We start from the raw sequence: 25,900 nt of genomic DNA, 5'->3' as shown, positions 1-25,900 counted from the left end.
AACATGATGTCATTACTGCAACATTAGTTAAACATGATGTCACTACTGCAACATCAGTTAAACATGTCACTACTGCATCATTAGTTAAACATGATGTCACTACTGCATCACTAGTTAAACATGTCACTACTGCAAAATTAGTTAAACATGATGTCACTACTGCATCATTAGTTAAACATGATGTCACTACTGCAACATTAGTTAAACATGATGTCACTACTGCAACATTAGTTAAACATGATGTCACTACTGCAACATTAGTTAAACATGATGTCACTATTGCAGCATTAGTTAAACATGACGTCACTACTGCAACATTAGTTAAACATGATGTCACTACTGCAACAGTAGTTAAACATGATGTCAATACTGCAACAATAGTTAAACATGATGTCACCACTGCAACATTAGTTAAACATGATGTCACTACTGCAACATCAGTTAAACATGATGTCACGTCTGCAACATTAGTTAAACATGAGGTCACTACTGCAACATTAGTTAAACATGATGTCACTACTGCATCATTAGTTAAACATGATGTCACTACTGCAACATTAGTTAAACATGATGTCACTACTGCAACATTAGTTAAACATGATGTCACTACTGCAACAGTAGTTAAACAGGATGTCACTACTGCAACATTAGTTCAACATGATGTCACTACTGCAACATTAGTTAAACATGATGTCACTACTGCAACATTAGTTAAACATGATGTCACTACTGCAACATTAGTTCAACATGATGTCACTACTGCAACATTAGTTAAACATGATGTCACTACTGCAACATTAGTTAAACATGATGTCACTACTGCAACATTAGTTAAACATGATGTCACTACTGCAACATAAGTTAAACATGTCACTACTGCATCATTAGTTAAACAGGATGTCACTATTGCAACATTTGTTAAACATGATGTCACTACTGCATCATTAGTTAAACCTGATGTCACTACTGCAACATTAGTTAAACATGATGTCACTACTGCAACATTAGTTAAACATGATGTCACTACTGCAACATTAGTTAAACATGATGTCATTACTGCAACATTAGTTAAACATGATGTCACTACTGCAACATCAGTTAAACATGTCACTACTGCATCATTAGTTAAACATGATGTCACTACTGCATCACTAGTTAAACATGTCACTACTGCAAAATTAGTTAAACATGATGTCACTACTGCATCATTAGTTAAACATGATGTCACTACTGCAACATTAGTTAAACATGATGTCACTACTGCAACATTAGTTAAACATGATGTCACTACTGCAACATTAGTTAAACATGATGTCACTATTGCAGCATTAGTTAAACATGACGTCACTACTGCAACATTAGTTAAACATGATGTCACTACTGCAACAGTAGTTAAACATGATGTCAATACTGCAACAATAGTTAAACATGATGTCACCACTGCAACATTAGTTAAACATGATGTCACTACTGCAACATCAGTTAAACATGATGTCACGTCTGCAACATTAGTTAAACATGAGGTCACTACTGCAACATTAGTTAAACATGATGTCACTACTGCATCATTAGTTAAACATGATGTCACTACTGCAACATTAGTTAAACATGATGTCACTACTGCAACATCAGTTAAACATGATGTCACTTCTGCAACATTAGTTAAACATGACACTACTGCATCATTAGTTAAACATGATGTCACTACTGCATCATTAGTTAAACATGATGTCACTACTGCAACATTAGTTAAACACGATGTCACTACTGCGTTATTAGTTAAACAGGATGTCACTACTGCGACATTAGTTAAACATGATGTCACTACTGCATCATTAGTTAAACCTGATGTCACTACTGCATCATTAGTTAAACATGATGTCACTACTGCAACATTAGTTAAACATGTCACTACTGCATCATTAGTTAAACATGATGTCACTACTGCAACATTGGTTAAACATGATGTCACTACTGCATCATTAGTTAAACAGGATGTCACTACTGCAAAATTAGTTAAACATGATGTCACTACTGCATCATTAAACAGGATGTCACTACTGCAAAATTAGTTAAACATGATGTCACTACTGCAACATTAGTTAAACCTGATGTCACTACTGCATCATTAGTTAAACAGGATGTCACTACTGCATCATTAGTTAAACATGATGTCACTACTGCATCATTAGTTAAACAGGATGTCACTACTGCGTCATTAGTTAAACAGGATGTCACTACTGCATCATTAGTGAAACATGATGTCACTACTGCAACATTAAACATGTCACTACTGCAACATTAGTTAAACATGATGTCACTACTGCAACATTAGTTAAACATGATGTCACTACTGCAACATTAGTTAAACATGATGTCACTACTGCATCATTAGTTAAACAGGATGTCACTACTGCAACATTAGTTAAACATGATGTCACTACTGCAACATTAGTTAAACATGATGTCACTACTGCAAGATTAGTTAAACATGATGTCACTACTGCATCATTAGTTAAACATGATGTCACTACTGCATCATTAGTTAAACATGATGTCACTACTGCAACATTAGTTAAACATGATGTCAGTACTGCAACATTAGTTAAACATGTCACTACTGCAACATTGGTTCAACATGATGTCGCTACTGCAAAATTAGTTAAGCATGATGTCACTACTGCAACATCAGTTAAACATGATGTCACTTCTGCAACATTAGTTAAACATGATGTCACTACTGCAACATTAGTTAAACATGATGTCACTACTGCAACATCAGTTAAACATGATGTCACTACTGCAACATTAGTTAAACATGATGTCACTACTGCAACATCAGTTAAACATGATGTCACTTCTGCAACATTAGTTAAACATGATGTCACTACTGATCCAATATTTCCTCAAAAACATGTTCAAGTCTTGTCCAGCTGTTATATTATTCATCTTTAAATCAGTTTTACTGCAAATGAATATCAATTATCGGCCTTTGTTGACTACTAATAAATGGTATCGGCGCTGAGAGAAAAAACGTATCAGTGGATGTGTCTTATTTGTTTAGTATTATGTTGTGGTGATTGATAGATATCCACCAAGCGGGACTTGGGGGGACAATGCTAACAACAACATGGCGGCTAACAATCAAGTTGACAACTTTGTGATGCATCTCGTCTTCGCCGCCTGACTCATCAATCGCACTTCTCACCTTGGACGTGAAGATTACGCTAACGAGACTGCCCTCGATGCTAAGTGGAGATGAACTGATTTCCGACACGCAATGCTAACAACACGGTTATTAGTCCTAGCAGCGACTGTCAAATTGACCAAGTTTTGCAGAAGACACGTCTGTGGTGTCGTCACATGGATGCACTTAATAAATAAATGGATGCACTTCTAACTACACAGCAACTATTTCCACTTGTGGCCATCTTGTAGTGGCTTGCTGACAACCATAACACCTCTGGGCTATTTATGTGAGTACACTACACTGTGCGTGCGTGTGTGTGTGTGTGTGTGTGTGTGCGTCTGTCTGTCTGTCTGTCTGCCTTTAATACTATGATACCAATATAGTGTAGATGCGATACATCCTGCAAGACTATGATACCAATAATATGAGTGCGATACATCCTATAAGACTGTGAAGTGAAATCAATATAGTATATACGTGATACATCTTGTATGATACCAATATAGTATATACGTGATACATCCTGTAAGACTATGATACCATTATAGTATATGTGCGATACATCCTGTAAGACTGTAATACCAATATAGTATAGATGTGATACATCCTGTAAGACTATTATATCAATATAGTATGGATGTGATACATCCCGTAAGACTATGAAACCAATATAGTATAGATGTGATACATCCTATAAGATTATGATACCAATATAGTGTAGATGTGATACATCTTGTAAGACTGTAATACCAATATAGTATAGATGTGATACATCCTGTAAGACTATGATACCAATATAGCATGGATGTGATACATCCTGTCAGACTATGATATCAATATAGTATGGATGTGATACATCCTGTAAGACTATGAAACCAATATAGTATAGACGGGCTGCAACATTGCGGAGCTCCTGCTAAAGATGGAACATTTGGCAGAAATACCGGACAATTCTACAAACTTTATGGCTGGCTCGCATCGTGGTCACTCCGTGATCACGTACGACCGCCAGACACTTCTGGATGTGGACACATCGGGCCGTTTTGGACTGATAGACGCGTGCGTGCTAAACATGCTAACTAGCATGTGAATACGTCGGCGGCTACATCCAGCGGCCTGCGAAGCAGGGGAGTCTAGTAGGAGCGGGGGCCGTCTACGGAGCAGACGCCAGCGGTGTGATCGGAAACGCGGATGTCGAGCGGGGCTAAAAACAAAGCAGAAGGCTAATCCCCACAGAACACCACTTCCCTCCATACCGAAGACGGATTTAGATGGAAAATGCGAGACTACTGGTATGGGTAAGGAGTCAGTTAAATTAGAACAAGTTTTTTCTGCTTTGAGGGTTTCAGAGTTGGACATGTGTTTTACTGAGGTGGCTAACTATGATGCGTGCAGTTTATCAAAGCAACAAACAAACAATCGGAAAATCCCCGTTACTGAGGTGGCTAACCATGATGCGTGCAGTTTATCAAAGCAACAAACAAACAATCGGAAAATCCCCGTTACTGAGGTGGCTAACCATGATGCGTGCAGTTTATCAAAGCAACAATCAAACAATCGGAAAATTCCTGTCGTATCAATTCCTAGATATGGTCGTAATTATACTGAACGCACTGGGCATAATAAACACAACATTATCAATATTGCTACTATGGATAATTTGATCAAAAATTCCCTGAAACAGCCCACTACCTATAATATAGGTTTTTTAAACATAAGATCATTGTCTCCCAAAACGTTATTAGTTAATGATATCATCAGAGACAACAATCTTAACGTCATCGGTCTCAGCGAAACCTGGCTTAAACCAAACGACTTTTTTGCGCTAAATGAGGCATGTCCTCCTAACTTTACACATGCGCATATTGCCCGTCCGCTTAAAAGGGGTGGGGGGTCGCACTAATATACAACGAAAACTTTAACCTTAGTCCTAACATAAATAATAAATATAAATCGTTTGAGGTGCTTACTATGAGGTCTGTCACACCGCTGCCTCTACACCTGGCTGTTATCTACCGCCCCCCAGGGCCCTATTCGGACTTTATCAATGAATTCTCAGAGTTCGTTGCTGATCTAGTGACACACGCCGATAATATAATCATAATGGGGGACTTTAATATCCATATGAATACCCCATCGGACCCACCGTGCGTAGCGCTCCAGACTGTAATTGATAGCTGTGGTCTCACACAAATAATAAATGAACCCACGCATCGCAACGGTAATACGATAGACCTAGTGCTTGTCAGGGGCATCACCGTTTCCAAAGTTACGATACTCCCGTATACTAAAGTATTGTCCGATCATTACCTTATAAAATTCGAGGTTCAGACGCAAGTTCGTCAAACTAATAATAATAATAACTGCTATAGCAGCCGCAACATTAATGCTGCCACAACGACAACTCTTGCTGACCTACTGCCCTCGGTAATGGCACCATTCTCAAAGTATGTGGGCTCTATTGATAACCTCACTAACAACTTTAACGCTGCCCTGCGCGAAACCATTGATAACATAGCACCGCTAAAGTTAAAAAAGGCTCCAAAAAAGCGCACCCCGTGGTTTACAGAAGAAACTAGAGCTCAGAAATTATTATGTAGAAAGCTCGAACGCAAATGGCGCACGACTAAACTTGAGGTGCACCATCAAGCATGGAGTGATGGTTTAATAACTTATAAACGCATGCTTACCTTAGCTAAAGCTAAATATTACTCAAATCTCATCCACCGTAATAAAAACGATCCTAAATTTTTGTTTAGTACGGTAGCATCGCTAACCCAACAAGGGACCCCTTCCAGTAGCTCCACCCACTCAGCTGATGACTTTATGCAATTCTTTAGTAAGAAAATTGAAGTCATTAGAAAGGAGATTAAAGACAATGCGTCCCAGCTACAACGGGGTTCTATTAACACTGATACGATACGATACGATACGATGGTATACACGGCGGATACTATTAACACTGATACTGCCCTCCAAAATAGTTTCTCTCGTTTTGAGGAAATAACATTAGAGGAATTGTTACAACGTGTAAATGGAATAAAACAGACAACATGTTTACTTGACCCTCTTCCTGGGAAACTGATCAAGGAGCTCTTTGTATTATTAGGTCCATCAGTGCTAAATATTATAAACTTATCACTCTCCTCGGGCACTGTTCCCCTAGCATTCAAAAAAGCGGTTATTCATCCTCTTCTTAAAAGACCTAACCTCGATCCTGACCTCATGGTAAACTACCGACCGGTGTCTCACCTTCCCTTTATTTCAAAAATCCTCGAAAAAATTGTTGCGGAGCAGTTAAATGAACACTTAGCGTCTAACAATCTATGTGAAACCTTTCAATCCGGTTTCAGGGCAAATCACTCCACGGAGACAGCCCTCGCAAAAATGACTAATGATCTATTGCTAACGATGGATTCTGATGCGTCATCTATGTTGCTGCTCCTCGATCTTAGCGCTGCTTTCGATACCGTCGATCATAATATTTTATTAGAACGTATCAAAACACGAATTGGTATGTCAGACTTAGCCCTGTCTTGGTTTAACTCTTATCTTACTGATAGGATGCAGTGTGTCTCCCATAACAATGTGACCTCGGACTACGTTAAGGTAACGTGTGGAGTTCCCCAGGGTTCGGTCCTTGGCCCTGCACTCTTCAGCATCTACATGCTGCCGCTAGGTGACATCATACGCAAATACGGTATTAGCTTTCACTGTTATGCTGATGACACCCAACTCTACATGCCCCTAAAGCTGACCAACATGCCGGATTGTAGTCAGTTGGAGGCGTGTCTTAATGAAATTAAACAATGGATGTCCGCTAACTTTTTGCAACTCAACGCCAAAAAAACGGAAATGCTGATTATCGGTCCTGCTAGACACCGAACTCTATTTAATAATACAACTCTAACATTTGACAACCAAACAATTAAACAAGGCGACACGGTAAAGAATCTGGGTATTATCTTCGACCCAACTCTCTCCTTTGAGGCACACATTAAAAGCGTTACTAAAACGGCCTTCTTTCATCTCCGTAATATCGCTAAAATTCGCTCCATTCTGTCCACTAAAGACGCTGAGATCATTATCCATGCGTTTGTTACGTCTCGCCTCGATTACTGTAACGTATTATTTTCGGGTCTCCCCATGTCTAGCATTAAAAGATTACAGTTGGTACAAAATGCGGCTGCTAGACTTTTGAAAAGAACAAGAAAGTTTGATCACATTACGCCTGTACTGGCTCACCTGCACTGGCTTCCTGTGCACTTAAGATGTGACTTTAAGGTTTTACTATTTACGTATAAAATACTACACGGTCTAGCTCCATCCTATCTTGCCGATTGTATTGTACCATATGTCCCGGCAAGAAATCTGCGTTCAAAGGACTCCGGCTTGTTAGTGATTCCCAAAGCCCAAAAAAAGTCTGCGGGCTATAGAAAAAGTCTGCGGGCTATAGAGCGTTTTCCGTTCGGGCTCCAGTACTCTGGAATGCCCTCCCGGTAACAGTTCGAGATGCCACCTCAGTAGAAGCATTTAAGTCTCACCTTAAAACTCATTTGTATACTCTAGCCTTTAAATAGACTCCCTTTTTAGACCAGTTGATCTGCCGTTTCTTTTCTTTTTCTTCTATGTCCCACTCTCCCTTGTGGAGGGGGTCCGGTCCGATCCGGTGGCCATGTACTGCTTGCCTGTGTATCGGCTGGGGACATCTCTGCGATGCTGATCCGCCTCCGCTTGGGATGGTTTCCTGCTGGCTCCGCTGTGAACGGGACTCTCGCTGCTGTGTTGGATCCGCTTTGGACTGGACTCTCGCGACTGTGTTGGATCCAGTGTGGATTCAACTTTCACAGTATCATGTTAGACCCGCTCGACATCCATTGCTTTCCTCCTCTCTAAGGTTCTCATAGTCATCATTGTCACCGACGTCCCACTGGGTCATTATTGTCACCGATGTCCCACTGGGTGTGAGTTTTCCTTGCCCTTATGTGGGCCTACCGAGGATGTCGTGGTGGTTTGTGCAGCCCTTTGAGACACTAGTGATTTAGGGCTATATAAGTAAACATTGATTGATTGATTGATTGATACATCCTGTAAGACTGTAATACAATATAGGATGTATCACATCTACACTATATTGGTATCATAGTCTTATAGGATGTATCCATACTATAAGACTATGATACCAATATAGTGTAGATGTGATACATCCTGTAAGACTGTAATACCAATATAGTATAGGTGTGATACATTCTGTAAGACTATGATATCAATATAGTATGGATGTGATACATCCTATAAGACTATGATACCAATATAGTGTAGATGTGATACATCCTGTAAGACTGTAATACCAATATAGTATAGATGGGATACATCCTGTAAGACTATGATACCAATATAGTATGGATGTGATACGTCCTGTAAGACTATGATATCAATATAGTATGGATGTGATACATCCTGTAAGACTATGAAACCAATATAGTATAGATGTGATACATCCTGTAAGACTATGATACCAATATAGCATGGATGTGATACATCCTGTAACACTATGATATCAATATAGTATGGATGTGATACATCCTGTAAGACTATGAAACCAATATAGTATAGATGCGATACATCCTGTAAGACTATGATACCAATATAGTATGGATGTGATACATCCTGTAAGACTATGATACCAATATAGTATGAATGTGATACATCCTGTAAGACTATGATACCAATATATAGTAGGAATGTGATACATCCTGTAAAACTATGATACCAATATAGTATGTATGTGATACATCCTGTAAGACTATGATATCAATATAGTATGGATGTGATACATCCTATAAGACTATGATACCAATATAGTATAGATGTGATACATCCTGTAAGACTGTAATACCAATATAGTATAGATGTGATACATCCTGTAAGACTATGATGTTAATATACTATGGATGTGATACATCCTATAAGACTATGATACCAATATAGTATATATGTGATACATCCTGTAAGCCTATGATACCAATGAGTGTGATACATCCTATAAAACTGTGATATTAATATAGTATATGTGATACATCCTGTAAGACTATGATACCAATATACTATATACATGATACATCCTGTATGATACCAATATAGTATATATGTGATACATCCTGTATGATACCAGCATAGTATACATGTGATACATCCTGTAAGACTATGATACCAATATAGTATACGTGCGATACATCCTGTAAGACTATGATACCAATATAGTAAAGTCATTGTCGTTTACAAGTGAGTATATGAGTAAACCAACATGGTTATTTTATGTGTCAGAATAGGAGACAAAAGATGCCATTTTATGATGAAGTTGTAGTTAGTGATGGGACCAAATGGAGGGGCTTTATTCCACCAAGGAGGCTTTCTTTACTTAGTGGAGGAGCCGGAAATGATGAGGTGTAAAGCCTTCTTGCCTAGTTTCGGGAAGCGGTTCAACTCATAAACCCCCCAAACGCCATTGAAAATGTGGGCTTATGAGATTTGAATCTGGACAGAGAAAAACTAGTTTTTTAAATGGCGCTGGAACCAAAGAATGACGACAAACTGAATCCAAACAAACTTGATACCTATTAGAGATGCGCGGTTTGCGGTCTCATCCGCGGAGTCCGCGGAAAATCCGCGGGTTGGGCGGGTGACATGACGAAAAAATGTATTTTATTAGATTCGGGCGGGTGGCGGTTGAACCATCCGGAAATATTTGATATACATGGTTCTGGGATCGGTATCCTTTGACATTCAAAGACCCATTTAGGACCCGTGTCACAAAGCGAAGAAGACAATAGGAGAAGCTTATATTCTGTAGAATGACTGCCGGCAGTCACCCAGATAATAAGTACTAGGGCGTGCTATGAAGCCATTGACTTTGTCGCCTTCTACAACATGTACGATCTGCTTGTCAGTCCAGCATCATGTTGTGTGTGACTTCCGCAGCAACAAGCACACGACTGCAAGGCATAATGGTTGACAGACTACACTAATGGTTGTGATGTAAACAATTTTAACACTCTTAGTAATATGCGCCACGCTGCGAAACCACACCAAACAAGATTGACCAACTCTGTATCACCCAGTATGCCTTTCAATCAGGATGAACGCCAATTGGATATTCGCAAGAACGTTAGCGGCTCCAATTGTCTTCATTACTCTGTGAAACGGGTTTAAATAGCTCTGTGAGTGGTAAAGGTGGCCGACCTCTGATGTATTTCAGCGGGCGGTTACGGTTCTGATAATATATTGGTTCGGGTGGACGGCGGGTGGATGACAACTTTGGTGATGTGGTTGCGGATGATATAATTTCCTATCCGCGCATCTTTAATACCTATCCATCCATTTCTCGCCACTTAGCAGAGTCCGGATCGCGGGGGCAGCAGTCTAAGCAGACTTCCCTGTCCCCGGCCACCTCCTCTAGTTCTACAGCGGCTGCAGTTCTACCGAGGAGTTCCCAGGCCAGCTGTGAGACATAGTCCCTTCAACGTTTCCTAGGTCTGCCCTGAGGTCTCCTCACGGCTGGACATGCCCGGAACACCTCATCAGGGAAGGGTCCAGGAGCTGGCTCCTCTCGACATGAAGGAGCAGCGGCTCTACTCTGAGTCTCTCCTCCCGGATGAGCGAGCTCCTCAGCCTGTGTCTGAGGGTGATCCGCAGAGGAAACTCATTTCTACCGCTTGTATTTGCGACCTTGTCCAAAGTTCATGACTATAGGTGAGGGTAGGAACCTAGACCGACTTCACCACAACAGAGCGGTGCAGTGACCGTTCTGATCGGTCTGTCAATTTCACCTTCTATTCTCCCCTCACTCGTGAACAAGATCCCGACATACTTGAACTCCTCCACTTGAGGCAGAACTTCACTTCCGACCCGAGGACTGCAGTCCACCCGTGTCCCACTGAGAACCATGGCCTCAGATTTGGAGGAGCCGATCCTCACCCCAGCAGCTTGATATCCATGTAGACCAGGGTTGTCCACACTTATTCTGCAGGCCAGCTTCTTTTCAATTGACCTATTGTAAGGGATCTACCTCATTCTGTATATATCATTTATATTTACTTATGAAATACATGTTTTTGTTAACAAGTTAAATGTGTTTAATGATAATAAAGCATGTTTAACACATATAGATTCCTTTCTTTCATGAAGACAAGAATATAAGTTGGTGTATTACCTGATTCTGATGACTTGCATTGATTGGAATCATACGTCCACATTTTCAAATGGAGGAGAAAAAAAGTCCTCCTTTCTGTCCAATACCACATGAAAGGGGAGCTTTTTGCCATCTTATTTGTCCAGCTTCCAAACTCATTTTTATATATACACATTACAAAAAAAATACACTGGTGGCAAACTCTGTAGCTTGCTCGCTTGTGTACGCCAGCTTTCTGAGACTCTTATTTTGTTAGTGCAGGCAGGATGAAGCAGCGCTTTTATTGTGAAGACAGGATCTGTGCAGTCAGTCTTTAGAGTTTTGTTGAAATAAAAAGTGTTTCTGGCCTTCCCGTCGGTCATTTTTCTTAATAATGATCTGGCAGCAGTCAGCATCATCTCACAAGACCCTCGGGTGCCATGAATGGCAATCTAGTGACGTCTTAGAGAAGATTGATTGTCGCTAATTTTAGGTCTATTTTTTTAATGCCTGATTGGCGATCCACTGATACACCTTCCACAATCGACCGCTAGCTCGCCATTCACGTAATGGGCACCCCTGATGTACAGAATATTGAATGTCCACTTTGTATCACAACTTTGCTAGCACTTTACCCCACAAGACGTGGGTTCGATTCTCAGCAACGTCAGTTCTCAAATGTGTTTTTCACTGTAAAAATGACATGTATTAAAGTAAGGCATTCTGTATTATTCCTTTTAACCAACTACTGGGGGAAAAAAAATGTCGGAAATCTCCTCTGTTCTGTCCGAGTTATGTTGTATTGTCATCTTGCTCTTTATGCCATTTACTCAACATCATACAACCATCCATCCATCCATTTTCTACCGCTTATTCCCTTTGGGGTCGCGGGGGGCGCTGGTGCCTATCTCAGCTACAATCAGGCGGAAGGCGGGGTACAGCCTGGACAAGTCGCCACCTCATCGCAGGGTCAACACAGATACACAGACAACAGTCACACACAAGGGCCAATTTTAGTGTTGCCAATCAATTTATCCCCAGGTGCATGTCTTTGGAAGTGGGAGGAAGCCGGAGTACCCGGAGGGAACCCACGCAGTCACGGGGGGAGAAAATGCAAACTCCACACAGAAAGATCCCGAGCCCGGGATTGAACCCAGGACTACTCAGGACCTTCGTATTGTGAGGCAGACGCACTAACCCCTCTGCCACCGGATATCGTAAACCTCCTCTGTTCTGTCCGAGTTATGTTATATTGTCATCTTGCTCTTTATGCCATTTACTCAACATCATACAACCTGCCATATTCATTTTGGCAAAATGCCAACACACAATATATATAACACATAAACCAGATTTGATTATACTTTGGTAATTTACCTGGCAAAACCATTTTGTCAAACATTTATTGCCATTTCCAACAGCCATAAAAGAGACGCCACATTTCCATGCATCACACGTTAAGTGGTTAAGGTGTATTTATACATTTGACCAGCAGGTGGTGTCTTGTGCCGAACCAATTGGCTGAAGTGGTTCAATGTCTCACGAGGCATCATCTGACCATCACTTGTTGTAGTATTAGGAGAGAAAAACCATTATTCTAGTAGAATAATGATATTTCTACTATCATTATTCTAGTAGAATAATGATAGTAGAAAATTATCTCATTCTGTCCATGTTAACACAGAACAAAAACACAGCCGACTAGCGCTGTGTCGATTAAAATCTAGCATCCCAAACGTGCATGTTTTTTTCCACTCGCTCATCCCTTTCACCATCACAAGTTTGCACACATGATTTTTTCCCAAATATAACATTTTTACGAATGTGAGAAGCCAAAATAGAAACAGGATTAATTGTCCAGCCCTACGTAATAAAAATATTTAAAGACAAAAAAAAAACATGAGAAATGTAAACGTGTTTTTGTGATAACTAAGTTTTGATATTATCATAAAATCTAATTATCATTTTATGGAAGTACAGTTGTAAAAATTGTAATTATTTATAAAAAGAATGATATTATTGTGCATTTATATTGTACTTTGCCTTTTTATATTTAATGTCATTTCTGATATTTTAGTATAGTATTTACAAGTTGTAAATGTATTAAGTCATATCATGTAAGAAAGTTGTGTAATATGAATAAAACTTAACATAAGTGATGAAGTACCATAAAATGTAATCATTTTACAAAAATAAAGTTGTAATATGAGAAAAATCTTGTAACTTTGTGTTGAAAAAAAAAACAGTATTGGGGGGAAAAAAAGAAGTAATTTTACAAAAATAAAGTTGTAATATGAAAAAAAGATCATGAAAATTTCATAAAAAATAGGAGAAAACTATATAAGTGTAGATAAGTAGTGGTATTGTGATAAAAATGTTATTTAGTTATAACTAAGTTGTAAAAATGTTTACAATAAATGGTTTACAATTCTACAAGAATAAAGCTGTAATATTCTTGCCCAAATGTCTTTTTTCAACAATAAATATGATAAAATAATTTGTAAGTTGTTACTTGTATCATTTTGACATTCAGTGCTGTTGATTTGAAGTGGAAAAACAATTCAGTGGTCCATTTTAGTAGAATAAAATGTCAACGACGGAGGCAAACATTTACTGTATTTTGTGGACTATAAGGCACACTTAAAATCATTTCATTTTCTCAAAAATGCGCATTGCACCTTATCACCCGGTGCGCCTGATGCACGGAATAATTTTGGGTGTGCTTAGCAACCTCGAAGCAATTTTATTTGGTACATGGTTTCATGATAAGTGTGACCGGTAGTGTAGACCGCAATATGATGCAGGTAAATAACACCCAAACTTTAAATGTTTCATTGAGAATATAGAACATTACACACAGCGCTCAAAAATCTGTCAACATTATTTAGTACGACTTTAATAAGCTTAGAAGCCGCACCGCTTGATAGACGGACTACGCTACCGTAGTCAGAGATACGAGTATTTTTATGGTGTGTGTTATACGGACACCAACATGGCATCCATTAGCAGACATTTTATCTGATGTTTTGTTTTGCAATATTATGCAAAACCAACTTTTCTTACCCTTTGGTACCTGATGATGTGTATTTGGGATCTGCACAGGGCTCCAATTTAAACACGGCAAATGTGGCAATTGCCGCGACCGCCCTCTCCTTTGCCATAATGCCCTAAAAAAATTTGCCAACATTTGAGGCAACAACTTGCCGTGACCGCCCTGGACTTTTCATATGGCGTCACATTAGTGCCAAAAATCCAAGCACATAAAAACTGTTATCGCGCGCGCGACACCCTTTTGCGCGCGTGTGGTGCCTTAGCGCACGCGGTGCCATTTCGCGCGCGCGCGGTGCCTATATGTGCGCGCTCCGTCTCGGTCTGGCATCTCTCCTCGCGTTCTCATGTTTGTTTTGGCACTTTTGGGGCGGGAATGGTTAGACAGCTCCTTCTTTCTGATTGGCTCTGAGCGCTGTCAGTCAATGGCATTGTGGCGGCCATCTTACCTCAGGCAGCTGGCCACGCCCAGTACATAGTTGTCAAGGAACATGTACTATTTAAACAACTAATTTCCAAATGGTTTGATTTGTTATAAATGTCAGGTTTTCATGGGGCTATCATGGCTGAACAAGTAAGTCTTACACTATTATCTCTCAGATTTAATTTGCCTAATGTATGGAGCTAGTTTTTTTTGTTGTTTTTTTTAAATACATATTTTTAACTCTGCCATCTATACTGATCTAGGCTGATGTCTAATTTTCCATAGTTTGAGTTGTTTGCAGAAGCGTAAATACTTTTTATAGTAATATTAAAACCATATTACTTAATTGTAGTGATAACCTGTCATTCATTATTCTACTAAAATAGTAATTGCAATCATAACATCAATAATTAGGCCCATATGCTAATCATGTGGTCCTGATATGAAGTACGCATAGATAAGTGGGTTCGGGTAGACTCCGTTGTAAACTTAAAGTAGATAGAGGAAAGAAAATGAATAGTCCCACATAGTGGCATACATTCAATATTTACATATATAAATATTAAATAAATAAAAATATTTTTTAAAACAGACAAGAGAGGAAAGAAAACATATTTGAAAATATAATTTCCATCATTGACTGACATCTGTGGACTGGTTGTATGTGTATGAAAAGAGAGATATTGATCTTGACACTTCCTTAACTATGTGATGTTCTCTCAACAGATGAGACATTACCTTCTTCAAAGACTTTTAGAATTTGAAGAACACCTGATAAACCCCAACTCGTGGATGTGGCAAGAGAAAGCAATAAAGACACCTCGCGCGTGCAAAAGGCTGTCGCGCGCGTGCACGAATTGGAGAATCAGCGTGCGATAACAGTTTTTATGCGCTTGGATTTTTGGCACTAATGTGAGGCCATATTTTTACTTGTTAATGGACGGGGCTTATGATTGTCCACAGCATAATGATAAATCGCAATAAGAATCAAGATCGTTAGTCATACCATCTACTTTATAATTTATTAATAACATGTCATTTGTTAACGCATTTTAGGCACCACCGAGTCAGGCGCACGCGCACTAATGTCGTTTAACTGATTATTCATGGTGGGCCAACATCATCAACCTTGCTCCAGCAGTACTCCCTCGGACTATACTTAGTCAACAGCCATACAGGTCACACTAAGGGTGGCCGTATAAACAACCCCAACACTGTCATAAACCTGTGCCATATAGTGGGATCATACTAAACAACAATGACAATTAAATTTCGGGAGAATATTTGCGCCGCAAAACAACATAAACACAACAGAACACATTCCCAGAATTCCTTGCAGCAGCAACTCTTCCGGGACACTATAATCATTTTACCTCGCTCCCTGTCGTGCGTTTAAAAGCGCTGCTGTGTTTTGATGGAGAAAGGTGTGGGCCATATTGGAGACATATGCCTTTGTCCCCACACAAAGTATACAGCGAAAAAGAAAACTATACAATGTTGCTTTCATTTTGACAATACAGCGTCTATCAGCTGATGTGACTGAGAGTTAATGAGGTGAGGAAACACCTGTCCCTCCTGGGGTTTTTGTGTTGTTGGCCAAACTGTTGTACTGAACTACAAGTTAAAGTACCCATGATTGTCACACATACACTAGGTGTGGCGAAATTATTCTCTGTATTTGACCCATCACCCTTGATCACCCCCTGGGAGGTGAGGGGAGCAGTGAGCAGCAGCTGGGGCCGCGCCCGGGAATAATTTTTGGTAATTTAACCCCCAATTACAGTCGTTGATGCTGAGTGCCTCGGCCGGGGTTTGTACTCACAACCTACCGATCTCAGGGCAGACACTCTAACCACTAGGCCACTGAGCAGGTTAGGGGGGCGTTGGAGCAGAAAACATATAAATGGGTTGTGCTTGTATAGCGCTTTTCTACCTTCAAGGTACTCAAAGCGCTTTGACACTACTTCCACATTTACCCATTCACACACACATTCACACACTGATGGAGAGAGCTGCCATGCAAGGCGCTAACCAGCACCCATCAGGAGCAAGGGTGAAGTGTCTTGCTTAAGGACACAACGGCCGGGACGAGGTTGGTACTAGGTGGGGATTGAACCAGGGACCCTCGGGTTGCGCATGATCACTCGGCCACTGCGCCACGCTCTCCCTAACAATGTTTATTAGACTTTATCTTCATTAGCAAACTGCTTTGTGTTTTATTTTGATATCAAAAAGTAAACGCCATGTTTTTTTTTTTTACATTACTTGTATTATTTCAATGTCACATGTATTGGTTTAAACACCATTTGACACATCATTTTGTTAATGTTTTACAATATATAGTTAATTCCTATATGAAATTTATGCTCAAACTCTTAATGGATCTGTCCTGATACAGCATCTATATGTACACAACTTAAAAAAAACAATAATAATAAAAAAAATACTTCCCTTTATCAAAAGATAAAAATAGAGATAAAGGCTTTATGAAGTGACAAAAAGCTGACAAGGTTATATTAATAATGAATAAAAAAAACTGTATATGTATGCTTGCATGCTTTGGAGCCCCTGTCTGGAAAGAAAATAATGTTTGCATTGGTGCCCTAAAATTTGAGCCTTCCTTTAAGGCAACACTTGCCTTAACCTCAAAAAGTTAAAATTCGAGGCCTGTCTGCTAAAGTCCTGAAAATGTGCGCGTGTCCGCCATTGTAGCTCGTACCGACACCATAGTCGATAAGCTTCTTCTTCACTATCTTCTTGACATTCATCCACCACTGTTGGCATTTCCAATATTAAGTAGTGTAAAGTTATAACTTATATCGGGGACGGTGTGGCAAAGTTGGTAGAGTGGCTGTGCCAGCAGTCTGAGGGTTACTGGTTCAATCCCAACCTTCTACCATCCTAGTCACGTCCGTTGTGTCCTTGGGCAAGACACTTCACCCTTGCTCCTGATGGGTCCTGGTGAGCGCCTTGCATGGCAGCTCCCACCATCAGTGTGTGAATGTGTGTTAGAGATGCGCGGTTTGCGGTCTCATCCATGGATAAACCGCGGGTCGGGCGGTTGACATGACGAAAAATAGATTTTAATTAGATCCGGGCGGGTGGCGGTTGAACCATCCGGAGACATTTGATATACATGGTTCTGTGATCGGTATCCTTTGCCATTCAAAGAGCCATTTAGAACCCGTGTCATAAAGCGAAGAAGTCAACAAGAGACGCTATTATTCTCTTGAATGACTGCCGGTAGTCACCCAGATATTAAATATTAGTGCGTGCTATGAAGCCATTGGCTTTGTCGCCTTCTACATCATACACAATCTGCTTGTCAGTCCAGCATCATGTTGTGTGTGGCTTCCGCGGCAACACGCACATGACTGCAAGGCATACTGGGTGACACAGAGTACACCAATGGTTGTGATATAAACAATTTTAACACTCTTAATAATATGCGCCACGCTTTGAAGCCACACCAATTAAGAACGACAAACACATTTCGGGAGAACGTCCTCACAGTAACACAACATAAACGCAACACAACAAATACCCATAATCCTTTGTATTCATGATACTTCCTGACTATTTTATACACCCCGCTAGCAGCAATGAATGGGCGAATGTGGAAATACTGTCAAAGCGCTTTGGGCTCCTTAAAAAGGGGTAGAAAAGCGCTATACACGTACAACTCATTTACCATATCAACTCATATCTCGCTATGGAAGCGCTAAAACTACCAGTGTTGTTGGTTTACATTATTCACCCACAAAACTTTAGTTATTAGAGAGTTCCAGTCGGACGGTTTATCACTGGCGTTGTTATTGCACTCGTGAGCCACGGATGAGGAGATGCTGCTCCGTTGTTGATTTAGGTAAAGTTTGAATGTCATTAAAACTGTTAAGTCCATCTTTTGACACTTCTTCCACTCCCGCACGCTACACCGCTAAAACAAAGATGACGGGGAGAGGATGCTGCCGAAGGTGAGCCACGTAAATTAAGACCGCCAACAAAATGGCGGATCCTGAAGCTAAGGTCAGAAAAGTGACTTGAAGATGATCGAGTCATACCAAACACTATAAAAATGGGACCCTCACTGCTTGGCACTCAGCATCGAGGGTTGGAATTGGGGGTTAAATCACCAAAATGATTACCGGCCGCGGCCACCGCTGCTGCTCACTGCTCCTCTCACCTCCCAGAGGGTGAGGGTGATGGGTCAAATGTAGAAAATAATCTCACCACACCTAGTGTGTGTGTGTGTGACAACCATTGGTACTTTATCTGTAAAACTTAATCTATGCAACATTTGAACCAAAGAACCACCATTATGTAGACCACAAGGAAGTGTTTTAAATGTAGAAAATAATCATAATATAACCCCTTGAATGCGTTTTATAATCCGGTGCACCTTTTGCATGAAAATAGGCCTGAATAGACGCACTCATCGGACTTGCGCCTCATAATCCGATGCGCCCTTTGGTCCGAAAAATCTGTTATGTTTTACATGCTGCTGCAGTTGCATAGTTTAGTTTTCTTTTCTGCAAACGTGAACAGAGTTTCTTTGAAACAAAAAAAAAAGTAAGTTTGCACTCACTCTGAGTCAGGAAAGAGGCGTTGCTATTGGCTGCTGAGCTCCCGGCCACCGTGTTGGAGCTAGCTGTGCCCAACGTCGGCAGGTTGAGCAGAGAGGGGAACTGGAAGGGCAGCGAGACGGGAACCAAGCCGCCCAGCATCCCGAAGCCCAGATTGAGAGACGCTGTGGAGCCCAGCATACCGCTGCCCCCTGCTGAGGAGACCTGAGGAAACAATACCATAAGAGACCAGCAGGTGACAATATTGCTTTGCAAACATCTTGCATTACTGTCCATCATTATACGTCAATATGTCCATTTTAGCACACCTTATTCATCCATCCATTTTCTAACGCTTGTCCCTTTTGGGGTAGCGGGGGGTGCTGGAGCCTATCTCAGCTGCATTCGGGCGGTAGGCGGAGTACACCCTTGAAAAGTCGCCACCTCATCGCAGGGCCAACACAGATAGACAGACAACATTCACACACTAGGGACCATTTAGTGTTGCCGATCAGGTGCATGTCTTTGGAGGGGAAGAAGTTGGAGTACCCGGAGGGAACCCACGCAGTCATGGGGAGAACATGCAAACTCCACACAGAAGGATCCCGAGCACAAGATCGAACCCAGGACCTTTGTATTCTGAGGCAGACACACTAACCCCTCGCCCTCTGTGCTGCCCGCACCTTATTATCATCATTATATTTGACATGGGATAAAAGAATAGAATAGAAGTTGTGTACAAATGAAAAAAACAGATTGTGTTTGACTTTGGAGGTTCCACTGTACACGAGTTTGCAGTATGACGTCATCATCGCTGCTAGCCCCGCCCCGCTCTGATTATGCCAGCGTCACAGCAGCAGCCTCAGCTCGACTCACTCCTGTCACCGCACAGCTGTCACAAACGCCAGTCCCACATGGATCAGTTCCGCTAACAAGCATTTGGAGGACATTTTAGTTGCCATTGTTCCTATAAAGAGCTATTTGGGAAAAAAAAGATCTTTAAATAATTACCTAAACGTGTCAATGAGTTAGACTTGTAATTAAATACATAATTGTGCTATTAAATCTAAAATTATATTTAATTATTTAAACAAATGACTGTTGATTTGATTATCTAATTTATTTTAACTATTTAATAAATAATTAAATAAATGTGTCAATGTGTTATAATTGTAATTAAATACATAATTGTGCTATTAAATCTAAAATTACATTTCATTATTTTTAGCAATTGATTGATTTTATCATTTATATTTATTTTCACTAATTATAAAACTATTTTTTAAACATGTCAATGTAATTAAATATATAATTGTGCTATTAAATGTAAAATTACATTCAAATAATTCAAGCAACTGATTTTATTATTGAATATTCTTTAATAATTTAATTTCAACTAATACCCAATTACTTTAATGTGTCAATGAGTTATACTTGTAATTAAATGAAAGATTGTGCTATTAATACCAAAATTACATTTAATTATTTTAAGCAATTGATAGTTTTTATTATTATTTTTTATGATTTAATTTATTTTCATTAATTATTATTTTAATTATTTACTGATTTAATAATTAAAGACACATTGAACTGAACATTTTAAGATTTGTTTATTTAACGTTGTCCCATTGATATGTAAAGGTCATCTGTCAAAATCAGTGGGCGGGGCTAACACTAATCTGGTCTCATCATTGCAAGTGGAAGTGCCCAATATGATGTCATTTAATCTGCATAATGAGCAATTGATATATTTTCTTTTCCTTACATACCGGTACTTCTAAAAACAAATTTGTGTTATTACAATTAATATTAACGTATTTTATCCTATAATTTATCCATCCATCCATTTTCTACCGCTTATTCCCTTTGGGGTTGCAGGGGGTGCTGGTGCCTATCTCAGCTACAATCGGGCGGAAGGCGGCGTACACCCTGGACAAGTCGCCACCTCATCGCAGGGCCAACACAGATAGACAACATTCACACTCACATTCACACACTAGGGCCAATTTAGTGTTGCCAATCAACCTATCCCCAGGTGCATGTCTTTGGAAGTGGGAGGAAGCCGGAGTACCCGGAGGGAACCCATTCACGGGGAGGACATGCAAACTCCACACAGAAAGATCCCGAGCCCGGGATTGAACCCCAGACTACTCAAGATCTTCGTATTGTGAGGCAGACGCACCAACCCCTTTTCCACCGTAAAGCCCTTATAATTTATCTTTTTGCAAAATGTTTTCAATTGTTGCGTCTTATTGTAGAGACTTCTTCCATTCTTTTAGTGACATTTTGTTCAGTATTAAAACCGACGAGCAACAAACAAGCATCTTTTGTCTGGTGTTATTGGAGACTGTACTCGTGTTTGGGGACCACCCCGCGTTGTCACAACATACGGTTTCAGCAGCGCTGCTCCGGTGATCCAAGTCTTTTTTTGTCGGTCAAATTTACAGTGCATCACTAGTCAAAAGCATATACAGCTGAACATGGTGGAATTCATCACAGCAGTTTAACGTCAAATGTGATGTAAACTCATTACATACAAAGTGAAATATGTCAAGATGTTGTTATAACTTTGATGTTTTTGAAAACTCAAGATTTTCTGAAATTTTCACTTCAAGGTTTTTAGAAGCTGTAAGCCATAATCATCAAAATTTTATTTAAAAATAAGTCTTGAAATATCTGGAGTTGCATGTTATGACCCTGTTATGTATGAGTTCCACCTTGTGCATCTATTTGTTAGTATAAATAAACCTTTGCATGATATTCTAATTTTATGAGCTTCACCTGTAAACAAACATACATTATATTACTTAAAATTTGTTTTCACGTAAAAAAAAAACACTTTTTAAAAAAGTTATGGTGGCTTTTATTTTGCCGTGGCAGGGCTCCATGATCAATTACATGTAAGGGAAACCCTGAGGTTGTGTCTATTTATTTGATTCTATTTCTAAATAGAATTTGTTTTACAAGATTTACAAACCCTGTTTCCATATGAGTTGGGAAATTGTGTTAGATGTAAATATAAACGGAATACAATGATTTGAAAATCCTTTTCAACCCATATTCAATTGAATGCACTACAAAGACAAGATATTTGATGTTCAAACTCATAAACTTTTTTTTTTTTGCAAATAATAATTAACTTAGAATTTCATGGCTGAAACATGTGCCAAAGTAGTTAGGAAAGGGCATGTTCACCACTGTGTTACATCACCGTTTCTTTTAACAACACTCAATAAACTTTTGGGAACTGAGGAAACTAATTGTTGAAGCTTTGAAAGTGGAATTCTTTCCCATTCTTATTTCATGTAGAGCGTTAGTCCAACAGTCCAGGGTCTCCGCTGTCATATTTTACGCTTCATAAAGCACCACACATTTTCGATGGGAGACAGGTCTGGACTGCAGGCGGGCCAGGAAAGTACTCGCACTCTTTTACTACGAAACCACGCTGTTGTAATACGTGGCGTTGTCTTGCTGAAATAAGCAGGGGCGTGCGTCCATGATAAGATTGCTTGGATGACAACATATGTTGCTCCAAAACCTGGATGGACAATTCAGCATTAATGGTGCCTTCACAGATGTGTAAGTTACCCATGCCTTGGGCACTAATACACACCCATACCATCACAGATGCTGGCTTTTGAACTTTGCGCCTACAACAATCCGGATGTTTATTTTCCTCTTTGTTCACGTCCACACTTTCAAAATATAATTTGAAATGTGGACTCGTCAGACCAAAGAACACTTTTCCACTTTGCATCAGCCCATCTTAGATGAGCTCGGGCCCAGCGAAGGCAGCGGCGTTCCTTGGTGTTGTTGATAAATGGGTTTTGCTTCGCATAGCAGAGTTTTAACTTGCACTTAGAGATGTAGAAACCAACAGTAGTTAATGACAGTGGTTTTATGAAGTGTTCCTGAGCCCATGTGGTGATATCCTTTACACACTGATGTCGCTTTTTGATGCAGTACCGCCTGAGGGATCAAAGGTCTGTAATATCATCGCTTACGTGCAGTGATTTCTCCAGATTCTCTGAACCTTTTGATGATTTTACGGACCATAAATCGTAAAATCCCTAAATTCCTTGCAATAGCTTGTTGAGAAATGTTGTTAATCAATCATTTAATCATTTATTTTTATTCCTTTCCTGAAAATGCATATTTACAAGCCACGTACAATTGACACTGTCATTGTTTTTTTTGTTTTTCTTTCTTATACATTTCCATGATCAGAAAGGAGCAGATGGAAGAATTATATTGTAATATTTATCTGCCCCTTTTTTAACACAAATTACAGTATTTTAGATGAATTATAACTGTTCCCTCCACCAACACCCAAACTCCAACATACTTTTCCATTTTCCTTTAAGCACTTTCACAATGACACGTCCAATCTAAATCAAAACTCCGTTTGATATAATTTCAGTTTTCTCTTTTTATAACTTTTTTTAAATACAAATATATTCTTACAGCTTTTTAAGTCTTTGTTTAGAGAATTCCATGCTTTCACACCAACAACAGACAAGCACATTTGTTTCAAATTTGTTCGCGCTCTTGGATGTTTAAAGTCATACGGCCTTCTGTGGTTCTCATCTTCAGATGTGAACACAAATAACTTTTGTATGTCCTTCGGAAGAACTTTATTTCTCGCTTTGAACATCATTAATAGTGTATTCAATTCTACAATGTCTTTTAGTTTTAGTAATCCTGACCTAATGAAGAATGGATTTGTGTGGTCTCTATATCCTACTTTAAAAATGATTCGAATTGCTCTTTTCTGTGAAAGAAATAAAGCTATTATGTTGCTATGATATGTATTTCCCCATATTTCTGCACAATAATTGAAATAAGGTAGAATAATTGAGCAATATAACATTCTCATTGTGTTGTATGGAAAACTATATTTAACCTTGTTAAAAATAAATAAGCTTTTAGATACCTTATTTTTCACATGCATTATATGAGCTTTCCATGTGAACTTTTCATCTAAGATGACCCCAAGAAATCTGATTTCAGACACCTTCTCAATTTTCACATTGTTTATGGATAAACTAACTTCTATCTTTCGTTTATTACCGAATACCATATACTTAGTCTTTTCCAAATTTAAAGATAATTTATTTATATCAAACCACAATTTTAGTTTAACCATTTCCTCTTCAATATTATTGGCTAAAATTTTCAAGTCATCTCCTGAACAGTATAAATTTGTATCGTCTGCGAATAATACGCACTGTAAAATTTTCGAAACCTCACAAATATCATTTATATATAAAGTAAAAAGTTTGGGTCCTAAAATCGAACCTTGTGGAATTCCACATTCAATATTCATACATTCTGACCAATGATCATCGATCTCAAGATATTGCTGTCGTTGATGTAAATAACTGGTTAACCAGTCCAGTGCAACTCCTCTGACTCCATAAGTATATAATTTAGAAATGAGAATTTGATGATCTACAGTGTCAAATGCCTTCTTTAAGTCAATGAACACTCCTATTGTGTATTTATTTAGATCAACTGCAGTTGTAATCTCTTCAATAATGTTCATGATGGCCAAGCTCGTAGACCTGTTTGATCGAAATCCATACTGATTTTCATTTAATAATTTATGTTTTTCAATAAAACAGTCTAATTTATTAACAAAGAGTTTTTCAAGCACTTTTGAAAATTGAGATAAGAGAGATACTGGTCTATAATTACCAAATGTATGTTTATCTCCGGTTTTAAATATAGGTATAACCTTAGCTGTTTTCATACTGTCTGGGAAAACCCCTACTTTAAAAGAACAATTAATTATATAATGCAATGGTTTAATGATGCAATCAATTGTGTTTTTTATTATACTCATGTCAATGCCCTCATTGTCTATTGAGGTCTTGTTTTTTAGTTTGTAAACCACAGATAATATTTCATTCTCAGTCACTTCACTAAGAAACATTGACTGCATAACCCTATTTTCCCTTTTCCAGACATCCCCTGATTGATCATTAGCTCTAGGTATTTTGTTTGCTAAGCTAGGTCCTACATTTACAAAGAATTGATTCAATTCATTGACAATTTCATCTTTGTTTTCAATTAACATATTATCTTTTTTAAAACATCTAGGTAGTTCTGTTCGCCTTGTCCTATTCCCTATTGCTTTATTTAAAATATTCCATGTAGCCTTTATGTTATTTTTATTTTCATGCAACATTCTTTTGTAATATTCCCTTTTTGCTTGTCTCAATATATTGGTCAACTTGTTTTTGTAGTTTTTATATCGTTTTTCAGCATTCTCTGTTCTTGATTTGATAAACTCTTTATAAAGTCTATTTTTCTTTTTACATGCATTTTTCAAACTGTTTGTCATCCAAGGTGCATTATTTTGCCTTTGTTTAGATCTGCATGGAACCTCAGGACAATGCTTGTTATACAGAGTAATATAATGTTTAAGAAAAGAATCATAGGCAGTATTTATAAATGTTGTTCTAAAACTGTTCGACAATTTGCTTACTAATTGGTGACCCTAG

The 25,900-nt window shown here is 39.0% G+C and overlaps 1 protein-coding gene across 2 annotated transcripts in view; it reads right to left on the bottom strand.

Annotated features, from left to right (window-relative positions):
* ubn2b (ubinuclein 2b) overlaps window positions 1–25,900 on the bottom strand; it is a 102,134-nt gene that overhangs the window by 36,637 nt on the left and 39,597 nt on the right. For both annotated transcript variants that reach the window (XM_061885328.1, XM_061885330.1), the window contains exon 15: window positions 19,418–19,619. In XM_061885328.1, the coding sequence (XP_061741312.1) occupies window positions 19,418–19,619 (202 nt within the window). The remainder of the gene's footprint in view (window positions 1–19,417; window positions 19,620–25,900) is intronic.

This window comes from Nerophis ophidion, linkage group LG23 (genome assembly GCF_033978795.1).
Source record: "Nerophis ophidion isolate RoL-2023_Sa linkage group LG23, RoL_Noph_v1.0, whole genome shotgun sequence".
Classification (NCBI taxonomy): Eukaryota; Metazoa; Chordata; class Actinopteri; order Syngnathiformes; family Syngnathidae; genus Nerophis; species Nerophis ophidion.
The sequence above is the reverse complement of the archived record's forward strand: the minus strand, read 5'-3'. Positions and strand labels throughout refer to the sequence as shown.